This window comes from Falco peregrinus, chromosome 8 (genome assembly GCF_023634155.1).
Source record: "Falco peregrinus isolate bFalPer1 chromosome 8, bFalPer1.pri, whole genome shotgun sequence".
Lineage (NCBI taxonomy): Eukaryota > Metazoa > Chordata > Aves > Falconiformes > Falconidae > Falco > Falco peregrinus.
Genome location: NC_073728.1, coordinates 53,594,465 through 53,619,288, shown reverse-complemented (window position 1 = coordinate 53,619,288; position 24,824 = coordinate 53,594,465). Strand labels below are relative to the sequence as shown.

At 58.4% G+C, this 24,824-nt stretch overlaps 1 protein-coding gene across 2 annotated transcripts in view; it reads left to right on the top strand.

The window, feature by feature from the left end:
* The first annotated feature begins 5,582 nt into the window (after window positions 1-5,582).
* PPARGC1B (PPARG coactivator 1 beta) overlaps window positions 5,583-24,824 on the top strand; it is a 57,484-nt gene continuing 38,242 nt past the window's right edge. For both annotated transcript variants that reach the window (XR_008748308.1, XM_055811477.1), the window contains exon 1: window positions 5,583-5,752. Coding sequence is in view for 1 of the 2 variants with exons in the window: in XM_055811477.1 (XP_055667452.1) it covers window positions 5,669-5,752 (84 nt within the window). In the remaining variant the exon portion in view is untranslated. The remainder of the gene's footprint in view (window positions 5,753-24,824) is intronic.

Sequence of the window (24,824 nt, the reverse complement as noted above, 5' to 3'; positions counted from 1 at the left end):
GTCCTTGCTCAGCAGTGCTGGGGATCCAAAGCAGCTCCCTTTGCTGCTCACCCCCTTGGCCAGCTCTGCTGGTGCAGGGGGATCAGGACCTGCTTGGATGATCGCGGTGTGTGTCTGGGAAGAGGCAGTTAGAAAGAGGAAGAGAAAACATTGATGGCAACACCCAGTCCCTGAGCAGCTCCCATGGAGAGGCAGGAGGAGTCACCCGGCTCAGAGCCAGGGTCAGCAGAGGAGGATGAGGTTGGTTTGGGTCTCAGCCAGCATCTCCTCTGCCCCTCACTCCTAGTGAGCAGAGCAGAGAAGCAGCTGGCAGCAGGATGATGGGGATGGAGGAGACACCCCAGTTCCCGATGCTGTCCTGCCAGACAGGGACAGGCAGGAAAGGGAAGGGAGGCCACGCAGTGCTAGCAGGACCAGAGGCAGCCCAACAAGCAGGGATGAGGCAAGCAGGCTAGCAAGGGGACAGTGGGGAGACATTGATGGGCTGTGACAGACACCATCAGCACAGCGTGAGAGCCACCAGTAGCATGGTGTGGCAGAGAAGCTGAGTTCAGCCAGAGCAAGAGTAAGCACGAGGGACATGTGCTGTAGGTGAGGCTCCCTTTGGTCCCCACACACGGATAGCTGGCTGGTGCCAGCGCACCAGGCTGCCTCTGGGGCAGCACGTGGGGACACTGCTGGCAAAACTGGGAAGGCTTGTGCCTCCATGGTGGGATGTCAGGCAGTGCAGAAAAAGCAGTGCAGGGTCTTTGACAGCAGGTTTCTTCCCCTAGATAAAGCGAGGTATGAGGTGAGCTGGGTGCCCCAGGCTGCTGCCAGGCTCTCGTCCTTGGGCAGAAGGGGCCTGCTGGCCCCGCTGTGCCAGAGCAGCCTGGGGAGGAGGACAGGTTGCTTCAGCTGCTGTGGGTGTGCTGCTTCCCGCAGACAAATGAGTCACTGAAAACACCATAAGGAGTCAATGGGCATCCTGGTCTCCTCGCTCAGCCCACACAGCTGGTGGGCAGCATGAGCCATTGCACAGGAGCCTTCCCTACCCTCCACCGTGCTGCCTGGCCACTGCTGCTTGCTCCGGGAAATTCCCATCTGTTTCAATAGCTCATCCACAAACCTCTTCTTACTCCTTTGTCACCACATTTCTTTCTTCATAGGTTTCCTCTGCAATAGCTGCATGCCTTTAGCTCCACAGCAAGGCTGTAGTTTTGGAGAGGAGCAGGCTGCAGAATCGGGCAGGCTGGAGCCCTGCACATCACCCTGTGTGTGTGCACCCCCCCAGCCCTCAGTGCCGGCCCTGGGCTCCTTTGCTCCAGGGAAAGACAACTGCAGCTAGCTGAGTTTGGTGGCACAGGGTGGGGAGGGACCCTCTGCTGGGTGCACTCCAGAGAGGGGACTGGGGGGTCTCTGCCCCTGCACAGGCAGATATGGTGCCTGTGTGTGCCTGCATGATGGGCTTTGCTGGCACGTTGGAGTATCGCTCCCTGATGATGCTTGGGGATGCTGGAGTGAGAACGGCAACCTCTGAATAAGCATTGCCATGGCTCTGCTCCCTGGACAAGCTGGAGTTCAGAGCAAGGAGCCCAGCCAGCACCTACGTGTCTTCTGAATCCACTCTTTTTTTCCACAAAAAATCTCCAGGTCCTCTCCAGCCCAAGAGACCACGTCCTCAGCCTTGTGGCAAAGAGGATGTCAGACTGAGAGTGGAGGGGCAGTTTCCAAGCAAGCTTGAGGGGAACGAATGTAACCCAGCAGTGCATTTCCAGAGATTCACTCCTTGTTCACCATTAAGCATCACAGAGCCTTCATGTCACAAACTGAGGAGGAGGAGAAGGAGGAGGAGGAGGTAGCAGGAGCTCCCCTGGGTGAACACAGCTGATCATGAGCCACTGGACACAGAAAGCATGGAGGAAAAGCAACAGCAGGTCCCTGTGCTCAGTGATTTCAGGTGAAGGACAAGGCTGAGCTGAGTGCTGAGTGGGGCTGAGGGGAAAGAAAAGCAGAACTTGTGGAAGGGAACCAAGCAGAGAAACTCAGCAAAACCCGGGAGTTCAGCACTGCTAACCACTGCTGCCCTGTGGGAGCAGGGCCTGCAATTAGCAGCCCACATGAATGAAGATTGTTTTAGGGGAGGACTTTGGGAGAGCCTCAGGGGCCCTTTCCCCTTTGGCTGCCCCCAGATTACCCAACCGCTGCCTCCAAGAGACCCAGCCAACACAGACCCCTGTCCCCCGGGTCCCCTGCGAGAGTGGCCACCAGGGTGGCCATCCTGGCTGCCACGCAGATTTTCCCCAGGGCTGCATGAGTGCCACAGCACAGGGGGCTGGCCAGGACCCACCAGCGGCTGGGGATGATGTAACTCAGAGGAGCCCCATGTGCCGCTGCCTCTCACTGCCCACGCTGCCCAGCCCTTACAACATATTCCCATGCACAAACAGGAGCAGCTGCAACGCGAAACCGAAGGCAGCAGTTTGCAGAGCATGGGGTGTCTCCAGCCCTGCCGCTGCTCATTGGCTCCTGCCCCACATTTGCCCTTCGCTAGGCTCAGGGTACCTTCAAACCCTGTCCCCTCCTGACCGCTGGCCTACTGACATTACTTGCTCTCTGCTGTTTTGAAAGGGCATTTGTAGACTTTTCCTGTTATAGTTTACCTTGGTAATATTATCCTCAGCCCCTCTGGGCTTAGCATCGCATTGCTGCAGCCGGCTGCAGCGCCAGCGCAGTGCCACAGTGCCATGGAGCCCTCTGGCTTAGCCAGGGTGGCCGGTACGGGGTGGGCACCAGCGGCCGATTTCTGCCCGACTGTGGCTGACACCTCTTTGGGTATATAAATACGAGGAGCAGTAGAAGCCAAAGCTCCGGCAGCTCTCCCGCTCACAAAGCTCAGGTTCTGGTTTAGGAGGAAAGCCGTGAAACTGCACCGTCACCCTGGGCACAGAGAGAGAAGGGTGCGTGCACATGGAGAATGTAACATCCCATTCACACCATCGCATTGAAGTACTGTGGATCAGATGCCCTCTCTGCCCACCGCGGGTATTTCTGAGGCTGCCACGTGACTGACTTCTAAGAAGGTGGAGACAATACCAGCTATAACATCTTGTCCTCCTTTGCCTCTCTCCTGGTGCTTTCGAAGCCCTTTTTATGAGCATTATTCAACCAATCCCCCCAGAAGCTCCAGGGCACAGGGAAGTGGTGTGATCTCCATTCTATAGGTGAAAAAAAGCCCAAAAGACACAGAAAAATATTTGGACTGTGCAAAAGTCCAGAGCAGTCAGGAGCAGAACTTGGTTGGAGCATGTTAACACCAACTTGCAGCCATGTGAACAACGGTACTTCGTCCTCTGGGATTCCATGGAAACCCTGAAGCAGCAGCAAGCCCACCCCTCTGAGATGCCCCTGTTTTGTTCCATCTCTGCTGTCCTCTGGCCCCTTCCCAGCACACAGGCAGCCTGACCCCAGCATCCCATCCAGTTTTGGCTACCTGGCTGAAAGAAGCTCTAACCATCCTCCATCCAGAGGAGAAATGGGGCAGCGTGGGCTGAGCTTTGCTTTCCTCACGCTCTGTGGTACCTGTGGCTGCTTGGCCGAGCTGTACTGCACGGGTGGCTGATGCCAGGGTGGGTGCCCTGCAGGCTTCTGGCAGCTGGGGGCTGGAAAGGGCTCATCTTGGGTTAGCAAGGAAGGAGGAACTGTGCTTGCACAGACACCAGAAGGGGGAAGGTATTTCTGAAACACATGGCTATGCATAACATGATTTTAGAATAACCATTCACAAGTAATTCCCATGAATGGTTACTTCCTATTTGAGTACAACTGGTATGAAGGAAATCACGAGATAATCAAGTGAGAACCTTGCCTTTTGTGCAACAAATCCCTCACAAACCACTACTTTTATGGTGGGGCCTTCTACTCCTGCTTTTTCCCCTGATGGGGAAAGCGTCCCTCCTCTTTGCAGTTCACCTCCTCTCTCTGTAGTGTTCAGCGCTTGCGTCTTCTGCAAAGGAGGGACTGGGGGGAGGAATGCACTCCAGATCACCAGCCAGCAGCACCAACTGGGAATTCAAGTCTTGGTCTGCAAGGAATTGCACATGCTCCAGAGCAAGGCAATTTCCTTTCCCGGGCCCTCCCGGTGCAGTCTGGCAGCGCTGTGCTCCATGCTGTGCCTGCTGTGAGCTGCAGCTGTGCATCCCAGCAGCGGCGTTTCTGGGCCCAGACCTCCCACCCACGGGAAGAGAAGTTTCATCGCTTGGCAGAGCAGCTTGGAAGGCAACTTGGGTAACTGTTTGAGAACTTCATAACAGTAATTAGTAATAAAGTGCCACAGCAACGAGGAAGAGTTGGCGGCTGTCTGCTGACATCTTCTTTTGGTGCAAAGCTTGGGATCATCAGGGAAAATCCAGTGTTGCTACACTGCATGGTGTTTACAGCATGTCCTGGACCAAATGGAGGCCAGAAGGTACTACAGAGTGGCTGGAAGCAGCTCTCCCTTTGAAACAAAAGCAAGGCAAGCACGCTGACGGGCAGCAAGCCTTTCCTACCAAAGAAGCACCTTCTGTTCACCCACCGGAGCCTGACGCCGAGCTCTCCACCTCGGTCGCTCTGTATTGCTTTGCTTGGTCAGCCATTTGCACTGATCCTGCCCGTCCATCTGAGGGAATGTGAGGATCTGGAGCCGTTAGGTTGCAGGTGTTGCCACTCGGTTGGTTGTGTATCAGCTAATTCAAGCTGCAGTGCCAAGCCCTGCTCTTACCCATGTAATTGCTACGAGTAAGTAAATAGAACATTCATGAGATTTTTGGTCCTATCATTAATTATTTCTGAAAGGGCTTTTAGTATATGCCTCAAAACCCCAGACAGAAACATGACGTGCGTGATACCGAGATGCTTGCAGCAACAGTGGGATAAGCATTGAGAAAAAAACCGAGGGAAATGTGAAAATCTTTTGCTTCTTGTTACTTTTTGCTCTCAGCCACCCGGCCCCACTCCAGTGCAGACCCACCGAGCCTGGAAGCAGACCCTCGGCCCCACACATCGCACTCTGCGTTGGTGTATCTCAGTGCAGGGTGACTGAGGGGCTGTTAGTGGTGCCCGGTGACGCTGGGCACCCCCACTTTTAAGAGCTGGTGCTTCTCAGGTGCGCACAGCGGTGTTTGAAGTGGGTGCCCTGGGTGAGTGCGCATCCAGTGGGAAGGTGCTGGTGCCACGCGGGTGTCTGCAGGCCCTGGGGACACTCTGCAACTGCGGGGAACCCCCCTCCCCGAGCCTTGATGTGACCCTCAGCCCAATGCGCTGCACTCAGGCTGTAGTATCTCAACTCGGGGTGATGTAGGGACCGCCCAGCGGTGCTGGCAGCCCCCGGGGTGCCCCCCCGTTTTAAGAGCTGGCACTTTTCAGGTGTGCACAGCGGCGGTTAAAGCGGGTACCCCGAGTGGGCACGCGTCCCGCGGGAAGGTGCCGGTGCCCCGCGCGTGGCTCAAGCCCCCACGGGGCACCCTGCAGCGAGTGTCCCCCCTGCCCGGCTCCCTCCCACCCCCCGGCCCGGCCGCCCGCCCCGGCTCCCGCAGCCGGCGGGCGGGGGCTGCGGGCGGCTCCGCCCCGCCGGCCGCCCGGCTCCCCGCCGCCGCCGCCGCGCCTGCTGCATGCTCGGTGCCGCCTCAGCCCCAGCCGGAGGTGGAAGATGGCGGAGCCGGGGCCGGATTGCAGCTCTCTGCTCGACGAGGATCTTTCCTCCTTCGTCTTCAGTTACCTCGCTGACAGCCAGGTAGGGAGGGCGGCGCAGGGGCTTTGCTGTCCGGCTCCCCAGCGCGGTGCAGCTGCAGCGGGGAGAGCCGGCAGACCCCCCCCCCTCCCCCGCTTCCCGGGGCACCTGGGGAAGGAGCCGGTCCCTGCACGCACCGGGGTGTGCGGGGACCGGCTCCTTCCCCAGGTGCCCGGAGGATCTGCAGGGGGTCCCGTTTACTCCGCGGATGCGCGGAGGGGGAAATGCCGGGCGGGGGGACGCGCGGAATCCTGCCGCCCCCGCGGCTCTCTGCGCGCCCCTCCCCGTGGCTTCGGGGCGGCCCCGGCGCGGTACCAACCCCGCCAGCCCCGCCGGCGCTTTCAGCACCACCCGCACGTGGACTCCCGCGTCCCCCCCCCACCCCCCCCCCACCCCCCAGTCCACCCCCACGTCTGCTGCAGGGAATTTGGGGGGCGGTGGGAGAAGTTGACGGGTTGATCGGCTTTGGCGCACACACCTCCCTTTGCAACAGACCCCCCACCCCCCACCCCCCTTGCTGCAAAGGTGGGGAGGGGGACGCCGTGTTGCAGGGCGGTGGGGGTGGGGGTGGGCTCCGCAGGGGGCTGCGCGGTGGGGGCTGATAAGAGCCGGGCTGTGGGATGAGTCATGCCGAGCGTCAGTTACACGCATACGGGCTGGGATCTTGGGGGATGGAGGTTTGGGGAGGGGGGTGGTTGGCAGGGAGAGGGGGTCTCGGTGCCGCGAGTCAGCAGCTCCAAAATCTGGATGGGCTCCCTTTGGGACGGAGCTGGGTATTAAAATCAGATTAAGGCTCCTTGGCAGCTCCTGCACGATCACGAGAGCGAGCTGTGCTGGCTATAGGGCTTGCATGCTTTTCCATTTTGGGGGGTGGAAGAGCGGCGCTATACAATGAGCCGGGCAGTAGCCAGAGCTGTGACTGATCAGGAGCACAACCGCGCATTTCGCAGTCGGATTGATGAGGCTGGTGCAAGTGGGGAGAGTTTTCTGTAGTTATGTATCATCCCTCCAGCCCTTCACTTTCATAACCACAGATTACAAAATAGCTTCGATTGTGAAGCTAGCACATTCATCCCAACCCTTGCTCTCTCACCAGTTTAGCTCCGGGATTGCAAACAGCAGGAGCATGTGTGTGGGGAATGGGATGGGGACTAATCCTGCTGTTTGGGTTCAAAACAAGTAAGGTCTCAAGACTTGGTAAATCAGATTTGCCCCTGGCGCATGTGCCAGACAGAACCAGGCAGGTCTTGCCACCAGCTAGGCTGATGTAGTCCCAGCACCTCTCCTCGCCTGCACCAGCTCCAGAGCACTCCGGCTTGGCATGGGACCCGGGCGGCTTGCTGGGGGCAGAGCAAGGGGGAGGTGGTGGCTTCGGTTGTTAACGAAGACCTGCTGACAGGTTGATTACGGCAGAAGGGTCAGGAAGGGTGAGAAGTGGGCTGAGAAGATTTTGTAAGCAGTTTGCGTTTTCTGATTTGGACGGATTTATTATTGCTGAAAGAACCGTCAGCTAGAGAAGAGGAGGCTGGTTGTGTGGGATGCCATCCCTAGGAAGTATGGCAGAAAGGCTGCAGCTCCCACCGGCCCCATTGCTCCCTGGGCAGGTGAAAGTTCTTGGCTCCACTTCCCTGCAATAACCTGCCTGTTCTCCACGTGCTTGACATGAAATGAAAAGCTTGCAATGATTGCAGCATGCGTCTGAAGGTTTGTTTCCTTTTTGCTTTTTGGTCAGTGTTTGATATGCCAATTTAGGAATGTTATTCCAAAAAGGGATTGCTAAGGCAAAAAAAAAAAAAAAAAAAAAAATCCTGCAAATTTCCATCCTTCCCTGGTGCAAAACCACCATGTTGTGAACATCCCCTGCAAAACTGGGGACTCTGAAATGGCCTGAGATCTAGTAAGACCGTTCTGGCATCTCCTGAAATACGGTTTGCTCTGCCTGTCCCCTCTTTTTCTCTCCCTCTCCCATACGTGCACTGTATTGGAGGGTGCGGTGTAGGTACACGCACAGTTAGTGCTAGTCTGATGTCTGTGGGGTGTATAACGTGTATAATCTTCGCAGCCCGCTGCAGGCTCCCTCGGCAGCGGTGTGCAGCCTGTGTTTGCTCTCCCGCCCGGCGCCTGCTTTTGATAATTGCATTTCCTCTCTGTCCCCACGTGCGCAGAGGGGTGAAAGGCTGGGGTAAAAAGAAAAGAAAAAAAGGAGAAGGGAAAAAAAAAAAAAAAGCAGCTCCCCCCAGCTATGATTTGCGTGCATTTGCTTAAGAAACGCCTGAAGTTGTAAGCTTGTGTTGTGCTTGTACCTTAACCTCTGATGAAACTGCAGGGCAGGCTCCAGCCCTGGCTGCTGTCACATGCCTGCTTTATAAGTCGGAGCGGGAGGCGGACCCGGGCTGGCTGCTGACGTCTCTCCCCATTACTACTGTACGAGCTTCTGCTTACAACTGGGTTACTGACTTCTCAATGAAGCCCGAAAGCTACTTCAGCAAAGACCCCAGTGCTCCAGCACAAGATCAGGTTATCCTGAGAGGCTACAATGTCAGGAGGCCATGAGATCATGAATATTAGCCGTTTCCTTCGTGGAAATCTTGAGGAACTCTGACTCTCCTCCTCTCTCCCCCATGCTCCTCCCCAGTCCTTGCTTTTGCAGTAGGTTTGAAGAAGGGCGCAGCTGGGTGCATGCAGGTGCCAGGTGATCCCTTCCTCTCCAGGGGAGGGATCCTCAGGAGAGCTCTTGGGGAGATGCACAGTGGAGGTCTTACATGGATATTTGCATCAGTCCCTTAATTATATGGGCTTGTGCTGAGGATGCCTGCTAACCTCTATTTACATATTGAGGACAGCAATGATTCACGTGGTACCTGCATTGCTACAGAAAGAAAACCAGGGTTTTTCAATTGATATCAGCCTTTCTCCTGCCAACTCCTTTTCCCTTTACAACAACACAAAAAGTGGTTTCATTTTGCTGCGACTCAAAACGTGTCATTTCTGGGCCCGCTTAAACCATTTTGTGCAACTCTTTGCTGCTCAGAGGTATGAAGCTGGTTGTAGCTGGTTCGTCTGCTGGCACCAGGCACTGGAGAGTGCCAGCCAGGCAGCTCTGCCGTGAGCACCGCGGAGCGGCCGGCGACTCTTGGCATCCCTGCGAGAGGCAGCAGTGGTTTGACTCTTACAGTTTCGATTTGTTTACAAACCCCAAACAAAGTGCAGCAGGGGGGGGGAAACCCAAAAACCCAGGCTGTTTCTCAGAGAGATGCTTAAAGATCACATGAATGGAAATACAATATTCCCTTTAACTTCCCGGCCTCCTGCTAACAGCTTAATCCACTGATGAGTGCAGGAGGCACAGGGAAGCCCTCGGTGGAAAAGCGATCTGTCGGGTGGGTTATTACCGCTAGAACTGGAGAGGGGAGATGCATCCCTAATTTCTGATAGTCCTCACTGAGCAGACCGATATTCTGCTTTTTCTGCGGCTCTTCTCTCAAAGATTTGGGAGGGTGTCTGGATGACTGAGACAGCCCAAGGGCCTCTGCAAAGTGTGTCTCCAGCCTGGCTGCATTGCTGCAGCTTGGGTTGAAGGGCTGCTGCATTGCTGGGGCTGGAGGCCCTCCTCGCTCTGTCAGGAAAGCACTGCAGGGTGGCTGTGGCACGGTGGCAGTTATTGCCAGTGGCAGTTCACCGAGGCCACACCAGTACGTTTGCAAAGCGTGGGGCAGTGGTTGCTGGGGATGCCAGCAGCCGCCTGCGCCGCAGCGGTAGCTGCGGGAGATGGAAAGCGCGGCATGCTCCTGAGCCTACTGCTCTCCTGAGCCTGCTGCTCAGAGCCAGGAGGGAGCAGCGGGAGGGAGCAGCAGCCGGGGAAAGGAGGGCTGGCCTGATAACCGGGCCGCTTGGAGAGCATCGCTGCTCACCTGCCTGCCTTCACCCCCTGCTTTTGACTGGGTCCCCTGGTGCTCCACTGGCAGGCCCCAGGGCTGCCCCACGCTGTGGGCTTCCCTCCCTCCTGCCTGCACATCCCTGCCCCACTCTCATGCTGTAATGGAAAGGCACCTGTCCAACAGGTGAATAATTAAGGTCTCAACCTAGTGCCTCCAGCAAAGGGAGCTTTGTGAGGGAGATGGATCTCTCTCTCACATTAACCTTTCCAATGTCAAAAGCCTCTTTGTAGTTAGAAACTTCACTTGCTCCGGCACTTCAGTGCTGTCGGTTGTTCAATGAAAAATGCCCAGGGGATGCCCTTCTTGCCCCAGACCCCATCCTACCTTTGAGGAATGGGTCCTGTGGTCCCCAGCATGGGGCTGGAGACTGGGATGCCGTGGGCTGGCTCCTGGCAGGTGGTTTGCTGTGCTGCTGGCCACTGCTGCCTGCTGCTCCTGAGGTGCAGAAGCCTGCCAGTCTCTGCAATCTCCTTTGGCGGGGCTGGGGGCCAGCTCACGGCAGAGCGTGGGAGCCCTGCATCTGCACTGCCGGCAAGCAGAGCGCTGGCAAGGGCACGCAACCCGCGGCCGGCATGTGCCAGCACCCATGGGAGCTCGGGGATGTCGCCTGTTTGGCTGGGGCAGAGGCATTGCACAGGAGCAGTCTGTGCCTTTGCTGCCCGGTGCCTGTGGGGCAAACGCCACCAAAGCCACCACTGCTTCTGCCTGCCCATGGCCTTGGGGAGATGGTGTCACAGGGCGAGGAGCACCGTCCCTGCAGGGCACTGAGCCAAGCACCCGTGGGGGTCTTCAGTATGGAGGGGGCCCTGGCCCTGCCGGGTGAGGGAAGAGCTGTCCCCAGAGATAAGGCTCTGCCAGGACCACGCACGTTGCGCTCGCTTGTTGCCCCTGAGGAGCTGGGGACACGAGGTGCTGGCAGGGCCTTGGTCAGCAAACACGTTTGCCGGAGGAATCAGCTTCGGGCTCCCGCGCCGAGCCCCGCTCCATGGCAACCCTGCGCGGGCTTATATTTCTCGTGACTGCTTGGCAGCATGAAGTGATTTAACAGAGGGGGAACTTTGTACGCGCTGGAGCTGCCACTGCCAGCGCGGCCGTGCCGGGCCAGCCGCCGCAGCCCTGGCCACATGGCACTCCTCCTCCCTGGGGGGCACGGGCTGGGGCAGCCCCTTGCCTGCACCCCAAGAGTGGGCAGCTGGCTCCCCAGCCCAGGTGCCATGCTGGGAAGGGACAGGTTCCCGCTGCCTGGCCAGCTACCCTCCTGTGAGCACCTGGAGAGGATGTTGTAAGCTGCCTCTGCTTGTAGTAATGAGCCAGAGACTAAAGGTTGCAGTTAATGGGGTGGGTGGTCAGGTGAGGTAGTGACCTACTTCCAGGGGCAGCCGCGGTGTAGGCACCGGGTTATGGTCCAGCCAATGTGTTTCCCTTCTCTTATCGCTTGGCTGTTCTGCTTTTCAGCACTTTTCCTGAGCTCTGGCTCACAAATTATTATTTATTTATTTATTGCTTTTTGTAATGGGAGCTTCCAAGAAATACCGAAGGACTTTGCACAGATCTGGCTGTGCTCAGAGTCTCGTCAGCCCTGTCCTTACCCTGCTCCATCTTGGTTCACCTCCCCAGGCAGAGGCAACAGCCAGGGGTTGAGCAGCTGCAATTTGTTAAATTGAGCCGGTTCCCTTCAGAATTAAGATAGGGAGAAATAAAAGCTGGAAATCTCCTTTGGCTCTGTAAGAGCTGGACATCCCCCGCCCCACCCCACCCCCGGGGAGGGCTTCCCCATGCAACAGGTCTGGTATCTGCTGGTGGGGGTTGTGGAAACTGTGGCAGCCCTGGGGGCTCTTTGTGATGGCCCCATCCAATAGGCAGACTAACCTTCGATTGCTGCTGGCTCCTGGGCAGCAATATGGGGCTTAGGGAAAATACTTCTCTTATCTTGCATCCCTGCTGTCCCAAGACAAAGCCGGCAAGCACTGGGTGCCGGGTGCCTCCCCAGTGCTCCCCATACCCCACGAGCTTCGTCGGGGGAGCAGGATGAGGGTCCTCCTGAAGTATTTATATCTTCCCGTGGGCACCCACCCTTCCCGTGGCACCCTGCCCACCCACGCAGCGAACGGGCAGGCATTTGCCCTCATGGGCAAGGGGAACCTGGGTGATGGGGGCTGAAGCAGGAGAGCCCCCGGTGCGCTGGGAGGGCTGATGTGACGCTTCTCCCCTCCCGTGGGACTGAGCCGTACATGCTTTATATGGATGTTTTTGTGCTGAGGTGGTGGAGGATAAAATGAGTGCCTCAAGCTCTTGCAGTGACCAGGGTTGCAGGGCAGCGTATCTTTACTGAGATGCATTTTCTGAATTCTTCCTCTGCGCCCGCTTCTGCGCCCTGCGGTCGCTGCAGGGCTGGGAGCACGCGGCCGAAACAGCCCCTTCTGCTGAGCCAGCGCCGCTGCTCAGGCTTCTCGGTTCCTGTTTCAGTTTGCAGCAAGTTCATCACTGCAGTTGCTTCTGCTTCCCTGGCCTTTGTTTGGGGAGGCCGCAGGACCCTGTCCGACCCCGGGATATGGGGTGGCGGGTGAGGGGTGTGGTAGGTGTCATCCTTTCCCCCCCCTCCCCGCCACAAGCAGCCTTCCCCACCTAGTCCCTGAGGAGCCCTCATTTCCTAATTTTTGTGCACATCAAGAGCAAGGAAATCCTGTGTCGGGGGGAGATGGAGGGGAGAGGGCAGAGCATCCCGGCACAGGCGGGGGGCTGAGCTGAGCTGGGGCTGTGCTGCAGCCGGAGCAGCGTGCTGGGGCGGCCGGCTGTGCCTTGCAGACGGAAGGAAGCCCAGCTGCCTCTAACCGTGTTTCTTCTCCTCCCTCCTGCCCGGATGAGGGGGGACTGCAGGTTTCGAAGCCTGCATGTGACAGCTGGGGACCTGGTTGTCCTGCCGCGAGGGGACCTGCGGCCGGAGCAGCCCCAGCTGTCCCTCGGTGGGCAGAGCTGGCATGCCGGGGAGCTGCTGTTGGGAGCAGGCAGCATGGTCCCTGTCCCCGAGCCTTAGCAGCCTTCCTGCTGAGCCCTTTCTTGCTTTGTTTTTAGCCAAAGTGCCTAGGTAGGAGTGAGTTACGTTGGGTTTTTTTATGAAGAAAGTGCAAATGTAGCCATGGAGTGTTCCAGGAAATGTCCCAGTGGGACACTGCTGCAACCTTCTGCATGCACACGAGACTGACAGGGCTGAGCTCCAGCCGGCCCTGCAGCAGCCGGGCTGGGTTCAAGCAAAGAGCAGTGCTGGTCACAGCCGGGTGATGGTTGTGCATGCACTTGGATAGCAGCGAGGAGCTGGAGGTGTAAAACGTGGCACTCGCGCAGCTCCCCTCGAAGGCCAAAGCAGGGGCAGGCTCTGGCTTCTCTTTCCCCTGCAGAGGCCAGCCCCGCTGCCACACGGCGTGCCAGTGCCGCTGGGTGCAGGGCTGGGGTGGCCGCGGTGCCTTGGCTTCTCGCACGTTGCCCGGGCAGAGCGCGTGCTCCCTGGGCTCGGGGCAGGGGGCTGAGCCGCGGCGTGTGTGCTGGGAGGATGGGAGCTCTGCCTGCCCGCGGGCAGCGCTGGCGGAGGGCAGGGCAGGACACGGGGCTGTGCGGTGGCTTGTGCCAGGCGAGCTGGCAGTGCCCTTTCCTGCCACACAGAGGTTGCTCACCTGGCACCCGGTAGTGGTAGGGCTGGACTTCGTTCCAGCTCAAGTCCCTCTGTCCTGATTTCCCCGGGACTTGCATGGCCTCGGTACAAATGTTTGCAACTTCCATGGCCCTTGGCTTCAAGCTAATTAAACTTTGCATTCCTGTCAGCTTCCTTTAAACCGCAGCTGCTTAGCTGCTTGCCTTTCCCCCTCTGCTCTGGGGCCTGCAGCCCTGCCAGCACGAGGTGTGTGCGGCTCGGAGCCACCTTCCAGCATCTTAATGATGGGAGGATTTTTAAACCTTCCCTTGAACAGCATAAACACCAGAGCTCTGCATAGCTGGAGCTGGAGATTTAAAGCAACCAGCGTTGTTTCTGCTTGTGAGCAAGCCTGCACACAGATAGTCACGACCTAACCAGGCTAATAATGAAAAGAAAAAATTGCAAATGTTTTTCTTAAAAAGGAAGTTTCTGTCTTAGTGGGCCCCACCAGGAGATGGGCACATGTGGGTTTTGGGTGCTAAAATCCATTTCCCAGGTAACAGACTCAAGCTTATGAGAACTGCATGGTTTTCTCAGGCTGAAAGGTTGGATGGTATTTGAACTGCTTTTTTTTTTCTTCTTCTTGTGGCCATGTCCTTTTAGGAAAGAATAAGTATGTCTATTTATATATATTTTGAAAATGAAAGCACGTGGTACATGTCCTCAGAAACCCCCATGGTGCATGTTGTCACCTAGTTCTGGTGGGGACGCTGCTTTGCTGATGACCAGCAACCAACCCTCCGCTGCAGCTCTGCCGGCAGCTGAGCTGGGGAGCAGGGGCAGCCCCGGCCCCGCAGCCCCAGCCTTGGGGCGAGCAGCGGTGGGTGTGTGGGACACACTCACGCACGTCCGTCTCCTTTCCTCATGGGAACAGGAGCTTTGGGATGTGGAAGTGGATGCAGGAAAAAGGAAGCTGGCAGCTGTGTGGGGAGGAATGTCGTGGGGGGACTGTTAGGACAGGCACAGATGGGGAGGGCTGGAGCTGCTCCGTTTATTTACTTCTTTTGACTCATCCTGCCCATTCTTTCGGCCGTGCAGCCTGGCCTGCCTGCAGTGATGGCTTCTCTGTTTTTCTGTTAGTGCACCCGAGATGCAGTGCATGGGCAGCCCCCAGGCCCCTGCCTCCCTCTGGTGACCAGGGGCTGCCCGTGAGGGTCCGCTTGCCCAGGCTCCCTCGACTCGGGTTGCACCGCTTGCCTGCAGCCTGTCTGCCCAGAGGAGCTGGAAACCCGTCCACACATCCAGCTGAGTCAAAAAGAAATGAAAGTCAGATTATCGGGGGGAGACTGTCCCTGTCTCTCCTGCTTGCTTATGGCAGTGCAAGGACCTGGAAACACAGCTTTCAAGTTTCTCTCTGTATTTATGTAACACAAACTAACTCTTTTTTGGAAAAAGCCACTCTGTCTCATTTAGATACCTAAATATAGCAGGCGCTCTGGAGGGAGGATTAGCCTGCGAGTGCCCTGGTGGGTACAGGACCTTTGTGGACCAGTGTTAGGGGGACTGTAAACCTTATTCAGTTAGTCCCCGGGGGTTATTCCCCTGCCGTTAGCAGGGTGGGCTTGCAGCGGTCTTGGGGGAGTGGGGAGCTGGTGGCAGTGACCGTCTTCGCTGGCTGGCAGGGAAGCAGTAACCTATAGAGATGTGGATTGCAGGTTTTTTTCTAAGCGTCTCGATGTCTTGTGGTGCCAGAGTCCATCTGTGCCCAAACATGCTGTTTGCTAACGTGCCATTGCCTCCCCTTGGAGGAAGGCACCAAGGCACAGAAGCAGAGCTGAGCTATGGGGCAAAACCTCCGAGTCCTGCCCTGCCAGGGGGGCCCACCAGACTGCAGCACCCCGGGGGGATGGTTCAGGGCTGCTGGAGAGGGGTCACTGCTGCTTCGTGGGGGTGGGAAGAAAGGCAAGGAAGGGCAAAGGTCCCTCTGCCCTCAGGTGTACCCAGCACTGCAGGCGTCAAAATCCTTTGAGCTCCTTTAGTGAAAGATGCGGGGCCAAGCCTTTGAAATGCCGAGCCAGGGGATGGCCCACCCGTGCCGTTCCCCTTTGCCAGGGTTGTGTGCTGCCCACCCTCATGGGCACTGGGGCCCAGACACTTGGCCGAGACACAGGTGGCAGCAGGATCTGGGTGCTGCGTGCATCCCATGGACCCATGTGCACTTCCTCCTACACACAAGACCCCTTGTTGCCTTTGGAGTGAGCACAAGAGATGGGTTCGCCTGGGTGATCTGACCACCTCGCTGGCCTGCCCACGTGGCGTGGCGGGACTCTCTGGAATCAGCAAGGCTTGCACATTGCACCAAGTATTGATGAAAACTGAGTTTCTCAAAGGTGCTCAGGGCGGCCCTTGCTTTTGCCTCATGACATCTCCGACTGCCCTGCAATGAAGGTGCCGTGGTTCCCTTCCAAGGAAGCGGGGAGCAGCTGTTTGCACTGGTGTCCCAGGGACTTGGGGCATGGGACACTTGCTGCTTGAGTCTCTGCAGCTGTCTGTTCATAAGCATATGGAGGGGGCACCCCCCTCTGCTCCTCCCTACTTTGCAGCACTGACGGTGAGAGTCCAGCTGCAGGGGCTCCCTGATCTGTCTTGTGATTTGGGCCCTGTGGAGATGCACAGGAGCTGCCTTATGTTTTCTGTGGGAAATCAGGGGGTCCTTCAGCTATCTGAGTCTTCATCTCTGTGCTTTTCTTGTTGCTTTCTCTGCACGTGGTGGCTCTGTCTCCTTGCACACCTCCACACCTCCCTGCTGCCCACCCCTGCCCCTCACCATGCCCTCTGCCCAGCTCGGAGCTGTGCAGCCTCGTGCCAGAACTCAACCCAGTGTGCAGGGTCCTCTGCCACCCTTCCCATCCCACCAGGGCAGGAGCCACCTGGCTAAACGGTGGGACCCCCGGGGAGGTGTTGGTGAACACAAGCATGCCAGCTTCCCACGGTGCCCTTGTACAACCTTGCCAACACCGGCACGATGCCCCCTTGGCTCCCATCACAGTGGCAGGAACCAAGCAGGTTCAGCATTGCCCCGTGGCAGCCCCGCTGGTCCCTGCTGGGCAGAGGTGGCCGGGGTCTGAAGAAAGGACCCTGCTGTTTTGGTGATGCCCTCCTCAGGTCTGTGTTATTTGGCCCTAGGAAGGTGGAGGTGAAATAGAGAAGGTAAATGCTGTGCATTGAAATGGGAGGAGGCACTGCTGGAGATCCGGCCAGAGGGCTCGCAGCGTCCCCAGGATCCCCAAGCCGCTCCGGCAGATGGCTGCAGCCCTCCTGCCCTGCTCTAAGGAATACAAATGTGCGGCAGATACGGTTACCCAGCCCGGAGAGCAGTGTTAGCTTTCATCTAGATCGATATCCCTGCCTGCCTGCGTCTGAGGGAGCACTCAGCTGGCAACCCAAGCCTGGCCAGGAGGAGACACCGGCCAAGGCTCTGCTGCCTGCTCCAGACCCTGCCTGTCTGTCTGTCCATCTGCCTTGGTGTGGAGGCAGAGCCAGCACCAACCGCAGCACCGTTGCTGTGCTGTCGGACTCCATCATGCGTAAAATGTAATAAATAGGGCCATAAGCCTTTTACGAAGTCTATTTCCACTCTTGGATCCGGGATTTAATGCATGGCTGCTTAGAGAGGCTGAGGATTTCAGGGGTCAGCAAGGCTAATTGCACTGCTGGAATAAAAGGGCGCGCAGCAGGATCCTGCGTGTGGGCAGGAGGGGGTGCCGGGGGTCCCAGCTGCCTGCCGTGCTGCCCCTGCCCTGCGTGCTCCCTGCCAGCAGCCTGGGAAAGCAGCGGCCACGTGCAGCGGCTTGGCAGGGGATGCAGTCCCTGGGGAGCGCTCCTCGGCTGGGCACCAGTGGCTCTGGGGCTGGGGGGACCGTGCCAGCTGGGGAGTCATATGCTGTAGGTGTTCGGTTCCCCACCGCTCCGTGGTGTCCCTCGGCATCTGAGCACGTCTGGCTGAAATGCTTGATCTTAGATTACCTGCAAGCCAGGGAAAGCCTGTGTGGGGACCAAGGGCTAGTGAGGATCAGGGCTGGCCTGGTGCAGGCTGGTACTGCCAGGCGTGGCTGGCCCCGGTACCAGCTTGGTCCCAGCCTGCAGCATCTCCTTGAGCTGCAGAGGGGAGCTGGGTGCTGGCCCTGCCAGACTGCCTGCTGTGCCGGCTGGCCCTGACACCGCAAGCTGGGGTGTGCAGGCACGTGTGGGCTCGGAGGTGGTGCTGCCGGGGAGACAGCCCCACCGGGAGTGGAAATGCAGCACTGGGGTGAGAGCCAGGGGCACGAGCCTGGCCGGGTGCTGTGGTGCTGGGTGTGCGCCGGGACAGCATGGGGCTGGGGGTCAGGACCTGGACTGCACTTCCATGGAGGTGTTGGGGAGGGACCGATGGGATGGGCAGGCTGCGCTTCACGGGGACAACTGGCAGCCAGCACATGCCCTGTAAGGCAAGGGGGACCCAGATGCCCGGAGGCTCCCAGTGCTTCGCCCCGTGCCAGCCAGCCACGCAGGACTGGCAGGGCTGTGCCGCCGGCCGCAGCAGACGGAGGACGCCAGCTCCGCTCGGTTACTTTCCTGGCTGATCCTGTCATCTCCATCTCGCGCCAAGTGCTGAAGTCGTCATGGAAACCAGCATGGTGGCAGCCTCGCCAGCAGCTCCCACGCGGGATCCTCGGTCTGAGTGCCCGGCCGGCACTGGTCTGCAGCGGTGGCGGGTGGCCGGCTCAGTCGGCCACTTGCTGCTGGTCCTTATTCCTTGAGGGCATCAGCCTGCTGCTGGGCTCCAGCGATGCATCCCTGGCATTGTAGCAGGGCCCAATCCATTAGCATTCACCAGTCCCAGAGAGCCTTGCAGAAAGCACAAAACCCCATAATCCCTATAGTACTGCTATTAATAGTACCTGTTCACAAAGTTATTTTTAGCAGCACCGTTCCCACCTTCATTCATAACAGCCATCGCATGGGCCTGATTCTTCTCCCTGCTGCCCAAGTGGCTTTGAGATTACCCCGACCTCCTGGGGTGCCCCACTCCCCCCGTGCTTCCACCACTCGTCCAGCATTGCATTTGGCTGTGGAAGGAGATGGTCTGCAAACCTTTCCCTGTAGTGGGAAATGGAGCAGGACTTTTTTTCCAGGGTTAATTTTTCTCTGGTGACTGTAGCTCTGAACTCTGCTTGCCTTTGCCTCTCCTCCCACGTTACTCCTGTCCAACAGAGCTGTGTTGTGCCAAAGGCTTTCTCCCTGGAGCATCCCTGCTGGAAGTCTACACTAGTGCTGGGATTTTGCTTGATCAGTGGAGGAGGCAGGGCCTGAACTTGACTATTGGGGATGGAGTATTTTCCACTTGTATTTCAGTGTGTGTTTTCATAGGTTTCAAGCTATGGTCCTTCTTTCCCAGCGTCTTCTGTCTTCGAGCTCATGCAGACTCCTGGGAGGGTGCAGGGCTTTGAAAGGGCTATGAGGATTCATGGGTTCAGCCCACTGCTTTGAGGCAGCATCTCCTACCACTGCCAGGGAAAGGCCTGTCTCTCCTATTCTTGAACTCGGCAGTCAGAGAGTTCCTTGGGTTCCTGGGCTAATCTGTTCCTGCCTTTAATGAGCTGCCTCATTAAAGGGTTTTTCCTTAATAACCAACCCTCTGGGCTAGATGAGAGGCTGGTGATGTTCGACTGTAGACAACCTGAGACCTGCGGGCTGCAAAGGGCTTTTCTGGCTGCTTGCAGGCATGCTGGATGAACACCAGCCCTCTCTTCCTGTGCGGTGCCAGCAAGGCTGTGAGGAGGCAGCAGCCCAAAGCACCCCATTCCATACCTCCCCTGGGCTCCAGCACCAGATTTACTGGACCCACAAACTGTAACAGGGCAGCTCAGGGGGGCAGGTTGCACTGGGGAAGACATCTGTCCTTGGGGTGCAGCAGACTGGGGGTACTGGGGTTGAACTGCCCTGCTGCACAGTCTTCCTGCACAACATCCTTACCCAGTGATGCGCTGCACTGGGGCTGCTCGCTGTCACCGGTGAGCCAAACCTGTGCGTGCATGCTGCTGAGCAGGCATGCCTGTGTGCCTCGGGCCCAGGAGGTGTCTGCCCAGCCTTAATGAGGCCTTTTGAGCTTGTTGCCTTAATGCTTGGGAGCTGGGGCGGCTGGTTTTCATAAATGGAAGTGGAAATCTCCCTCCTGGGGGCCTGCTGTGTGTGGAGGAGTATGCACACAGCTTGCGGCTGTGGCCTTCTTGGAGTGTCTGTCCGGTGGACGTTGGTCCCACTTGGTCCCCCCGCCTCCCGTGTGGCTGCCATGGCCAAGCGGCCGCAGGGCTACGAAGAAGCAGGTTCAGCAGTGCCTCTGGCGAAGGAGCAGGTTCAGCAGTGCTTCTGGCAATGTGGCAGCATTTTGTGGGCTGAGCCAGCCCCGTCTCCAGGCCATGGTTTTTAGGGTGGCAATGATGCAAGGCAGGAAGGTGCCTGGTACCAGCGCTGCTGGGGCTGCTCCATTTATATATAGCTGACCCACTTGCTGAGCGGGGGCTGCCGGCCCCTCCTGGTGCTGCACTTGGTGCGTGCGTGCACCAGGCTGAGAGGGGCTGCACCAGCATCGGCCTGGGAGCGCGGAGCTGTGCGTGCCTGGGCTGTCGTCGCCTGCAGCCTGCTCTGTGGATGGGCTGCAGGAACTCTCTGCTCACAGGGTGCAGCTCTGCTGCCGGCCACTCAGGGGGTGCAGGCTCTGTAGCCTGCCTGCTTCCTCAGCACCTCTCCCAGCCTCACCCACCCACTGGCACCCCAGCTCTCCCAGGGAAGGAGTAGCCGCCGGTGCCCCAGCAGAGACTGAAGCGGGCAGGAATTGCTGCTGGAGGCACCAGCTGTGCCTGGTCTGTGGCGGGATCCCAGCCCAGGGCAGTGCTCAAGCCCCCATCCCGAGATGCAGCCCCGTGTCCCATGGGGTTAGCTTGCCTCCTGGACGTCCCCTCCCTCCAGCCAGGCCGGGGTGTCAGGTGCTCAACAGGCAGGGAGTTCGGGTGCTGGAGCAGCCATGTCACTGCTAGCCCCAGGTCTGTGTGAGCAGGTGTGCATGGGGCCTGCGTGTGCATGCACCGGTGAGGCAGGAGCTGCAGCACACCTGCCGGGGCCAGCTCCCACCACACATGCTGGGTGCCTGCCTAGCCAGGCATGCCCTGCGCCGTGTGCCGTGTCCCACTGCCCGGCCCCTGCCTGCGCCAGTAGGAGGGTTCCTAGCCAGTGGGCAAGTAGGAGTGCTGGGGTGGCTGGGATGGGGTTGCAGGTACCTTGTCCCTGTGCCCTGGTCACCGGGGAGCTGTGCTGCTCCCCAGGGCTCACATCATCTCACAGGCACAGCCTGGTGCAGTGCGGTGGCCTCCCGGCTGGAGTTCCCACGAGAGACAGAGTACAAGGACGGGGCTGGGCAGAGTAGGTGGCAAGCACAGAGTGGGCTGTAAGAGGCAAGGAGCCCAGCTATGGGGCCAGAGGACCCAGGAAATAAGGGAGCAATAACCCACCGAAATTCATGCCCCGGACCACAGAGCACAAATCTTGCATCTCCTCTCCTGCTGGTACCGGTGGGGCTGTCCTGATCTCCCTGCACTCCCCAGCCCCAGCTCACCCCTCCAGCTGCCTGCTGCTGTTTGTGGTGGGTGCTGCTGGTGCCTGAGGGGCTTGGGGGAACTCTTGGAAAGCACTGGGCTGCCAAAGCAGTGCCTCTCCCTGCCAAGCACCTGGGAGCCAGCTCTTCCCCAGGATGGGGAGAAGATAAAAAGAAAATTTCTCTCGAAGTGCGGCTGGTGGGACACCCCACCACGCAACAGCATGGTGCACAGGCCACCTGGACGAGGGAAGGAGGAGGCACCAGTGCTCCGAAGCCTGCACCTCCATGGGCCTTGGCCAGTTTCTCAGGGAGGAGAAGGGGGTGCAGAGCCACCTGCTTGCGCTGTGGCCTTCCTGGTCACAGGTGGGAATGGGGTGAAGTGGCAAGGGCCAACCTCTTCTAGGTGGGCTCGTAGTGCTGCTCCTGTGGAAGGGTGGTCAGCCAAGTGGGCTGTGGTTTGGTAGGAGAGGAGCTGGGAGGCTCCAGAGGCAGCAGTTCTCTGTGCGGAGCCATCTCCCTGCTGCCCCATCAGTTTTCTGCCCACCCAGAGCCTGGCCCTTGGGGCAGAGCATTGTGGAGGTGACAGCAGGTGTAGGGACAGGGTCTGGTGCCAAATGGCCTGTCACACAAGGCTGCAGGTGACAGCGTGTCTGAGCTGTCACCCACATTGAGCCGCTCCGCCGCAGGATGCCGGTGCTGGCACAGGGAGGTGGGTGCCATAAGAGCCGCGGACACAGCAGCGGGTGTCATGGGAGCATGGCAGGGTGGCCCTGGGGAGACTGCGGGACTCGGCCCGTTAACCCTGCAGCTTCCTGTCCAGGATCAGGGCGTCTGGCCAGGATGCTTTCCCGAAAAGAGACGCTATCCATGCGTAGTTGCGTCTGACAGGCTAGAGGGGACATGGTGTTCCCATCCGATGGCCTCTTGACGTCCCTTTGGCTGGGTGTTTCCAGAGCTGTTGTGGTTGGCACACCTGGAGAAAGGCAAGTCCCCAAGGTAGGTCAAAGCAAAACGCTTGCTGCGGAAAGGGAAATTAATTATAGGCGCTTTGCTGCACTCCAAGCAACTGCAAAGGCTGATGGTTCTCCTGTTGGCTGATAAACTAATTGTAATGACAAAACCTCAACAAAAGCAACGCTCTTAAATGCTTTCTTAATTAATAATTCTCTGTAATTACTTGACGTCAATGACCAATAAAAATTTCGGAGAAGGGAAGTTGCTGTTAAGTGCCCAATACCTTTGCTCCTCCAGTTGCTGTGCCTGGGTTCCTGCGGCTCTGATGAATCCCACAGAAAAGAGCAGGGAAGGCCAAGCCTGATGTTTTTAAAGGAAAACATTAAGCAGGAAAAAAGTGATTATTCATGTGCATGTCCACAGGAAAAAGAAGAGGGAAGCTGAACAATCGCTCAGCCCTGCTGCTCCCTGCTGAACAGCTAGCAAGGGATGGCAATGCTGACAGATAGGCGCCCAGAGGGGTGGCACCCATGGGTCCCCATCTTGTGCCCCTCCAGTGCTGCTGAACCCTCAATGGGGTCCTTGCCTGGGGACAGCGTGACAGGGAGGGCACCTTCCCAGGGAGCCCATGTGCAAGGGGGCTTTGAGGCACTGCTGAGTGTCCTGCACTCGTGGAGGGCCACCTCCCTCCCACAGGCATCTGCTGCTGCCTCCTCCTCCTCCTCCTCTTCCTTCCCACGGCCAGTCTGAGGGCAACATCTCCCATCTCGGCACTGCCAGGCCTCAAAGCATCACCAGCTGCATTTTACTGGGTGGGAGCTGGGGAGACCTCAGTCCATCTGCTGTTAAGCAGAGCCTCAAGAAACCTGCCATTCGTCCTCACTGTGGTGCTCCTGTCTGCAGTGCAGTGCCGGGAGGGTTAATGTCCTCCTCCTCCTCCTCCTTCTCCTCCTCTCTGCTTCACAGCCATCTTAAAACCGCTGGAGCCGGAGCTGTGCAGTCCCTGTTCCCACTCCTTTTACAGTATGGGCTGGCCAGCCAGCCAGGGAGCCCAGCTGGCTCCTCCATCCATCCGACTCCTTTCCTTCTTTGGATGTCCCCTGCGCTTGCTGCCCAGGCACAGCCTCCTTCCCGCAGGACAGGGACTGGTGCCCCTGCCGAGGGGTGATGGCCAGGGTAGGGGGCTGCCCAGGGGCTGGGGGGCAGCAGGCCCAGGGGCGATTTTTGCAGAGGTTTCTCCAGGACAGCGCTGGGTGTCTGCCAAGATGGATGCCAGCCGGCTCCCCGGCACGATTAGCACTTAGCGAGCCCTTTATACCTGCAAATCCCGTGGCGGGCGTCAGCAAAATCCTCCTGTGGGGAAAGGTGGGAGAGGGTTACTGTCGTTAGCCAGAGGAGGGTGGCACAGCCAGGGGACATGAGCTGTTTGGGGCAAAGGAGCCTGTGCAGAGCGTGCCATCAGGGATGGGGACAGGGCTCCTTCCAGGAGGATGGCAGCAAAGGCTCACCTGGCCCATGTCATCGTCCAAAATAAGCTGCAGTCCTGGGGGGGCAAAAGCAGTGATGCCACAGGAGGCCCCCCCCAGCCTAGAGAGCTGCAGGCAAGCAGGCTCTGCTCCCCTCTGAGCTCTCCCCCCATCGCCCCTCACATCTGGACTTGGGGGTCCTGAGGGTGTTTGCTGGCAGCCGCGGGAGAGCTGCTGGAGCATGTGCTGCTGCTGTCCTGACAGACGGCCGGCCGCAGCCATGGCTGGCCAGCCGTTAACGGCAGCACGTGCTTCTGGCTCTGCATCCCCAGTGCTCCATGGCCTGTTACCCAAATACCAGCTGCTGCCCAAAGGTTTATGCCCCCTGTGAGCCTGGGGAAAGCAGGGGAAAGGCCTCTCAGGCTGGGGGGGGAGGTGGAAGCAGGGCATCCATGTGGCCCCTCTCTGCTGCTTCAGCAGATGTTGGCACAGGGAGGAGGAGGTCATCCAGAGATCACGTTTGGGGATTTTTTTTGGCTTGCTGGAAGTTTTTGTGCGTAGGATGGTCCCTGATCAGGGAACAAGGGGAAGGAGAGAAGGAGGAGCAGCCTCCAAAGGCATGGGGAGGTCTCTGATGTGTTCCTGCCTCATGAGCCCAGATATTGCCCCAAAAGGAGAGCTGGTACCATCTGTAAGGCCTGGCTGAGGAATGTAGCATGGGACTGGTCAGCTCACTCCAAGCATGGGGATACGGTGAGGGCTGGACTGTTTCAGGGTTCCCCACACTCTGAAAACATGGTCAGAAGATTATGAGATTTGGGGGGAAAGGGTCAAAACGTGTCCCTGTCTCTGGTCCCCAAGCGGGGACTGAATGGGAATTTCAAGACTGGGAGCATCCTATTGTATCCAGGGTTGGGCTGAGGCATGTTCATGGTCACAGGTCTCCTGTGGGCTTGTAGAGTCTTAGCTCCCTCCCTGCTGTGCCGCTGCAGGTCCCTGTGGGCCACTGATAGCAACAGTCTTGCTGCAGCCCACATGGCAGCAGCGACACTCCATACTGGCCAAGGACCCGTCAGTCAGAAGGTGGCTTTTTTAGCTGCCCTTCGTGAGCTTGTGCCTTATCCTGCCTGTCCCTGTGTGGGGACAGCAGCCTGGCATGTGAGCATCCCTCGTGTCCGGGGACCTCTGGCTGCTTCTGCAGCCACCCAGCTCAGTTTCCAGCCAGCAGCTGAGATGCTCAGGAGCAGGGGGTCACCTCTGCCCCTGCCCGGGGATGCTCGGGGGGGTTGCATTGCACCCTCCCCGTGCTGGCGATGGGTGGGAATGCTGCAGGAGAGTGTGCAGTGGGGGTGTGTGTGGTGGGAGGTGTGCGATGGGCGGCTGTGCGATGGGCGGCTGTGTGATGGGTAGCTGTGTGATGGGTGGCTGTGTGATGGGTGGCTGTGTGATGAGCAGG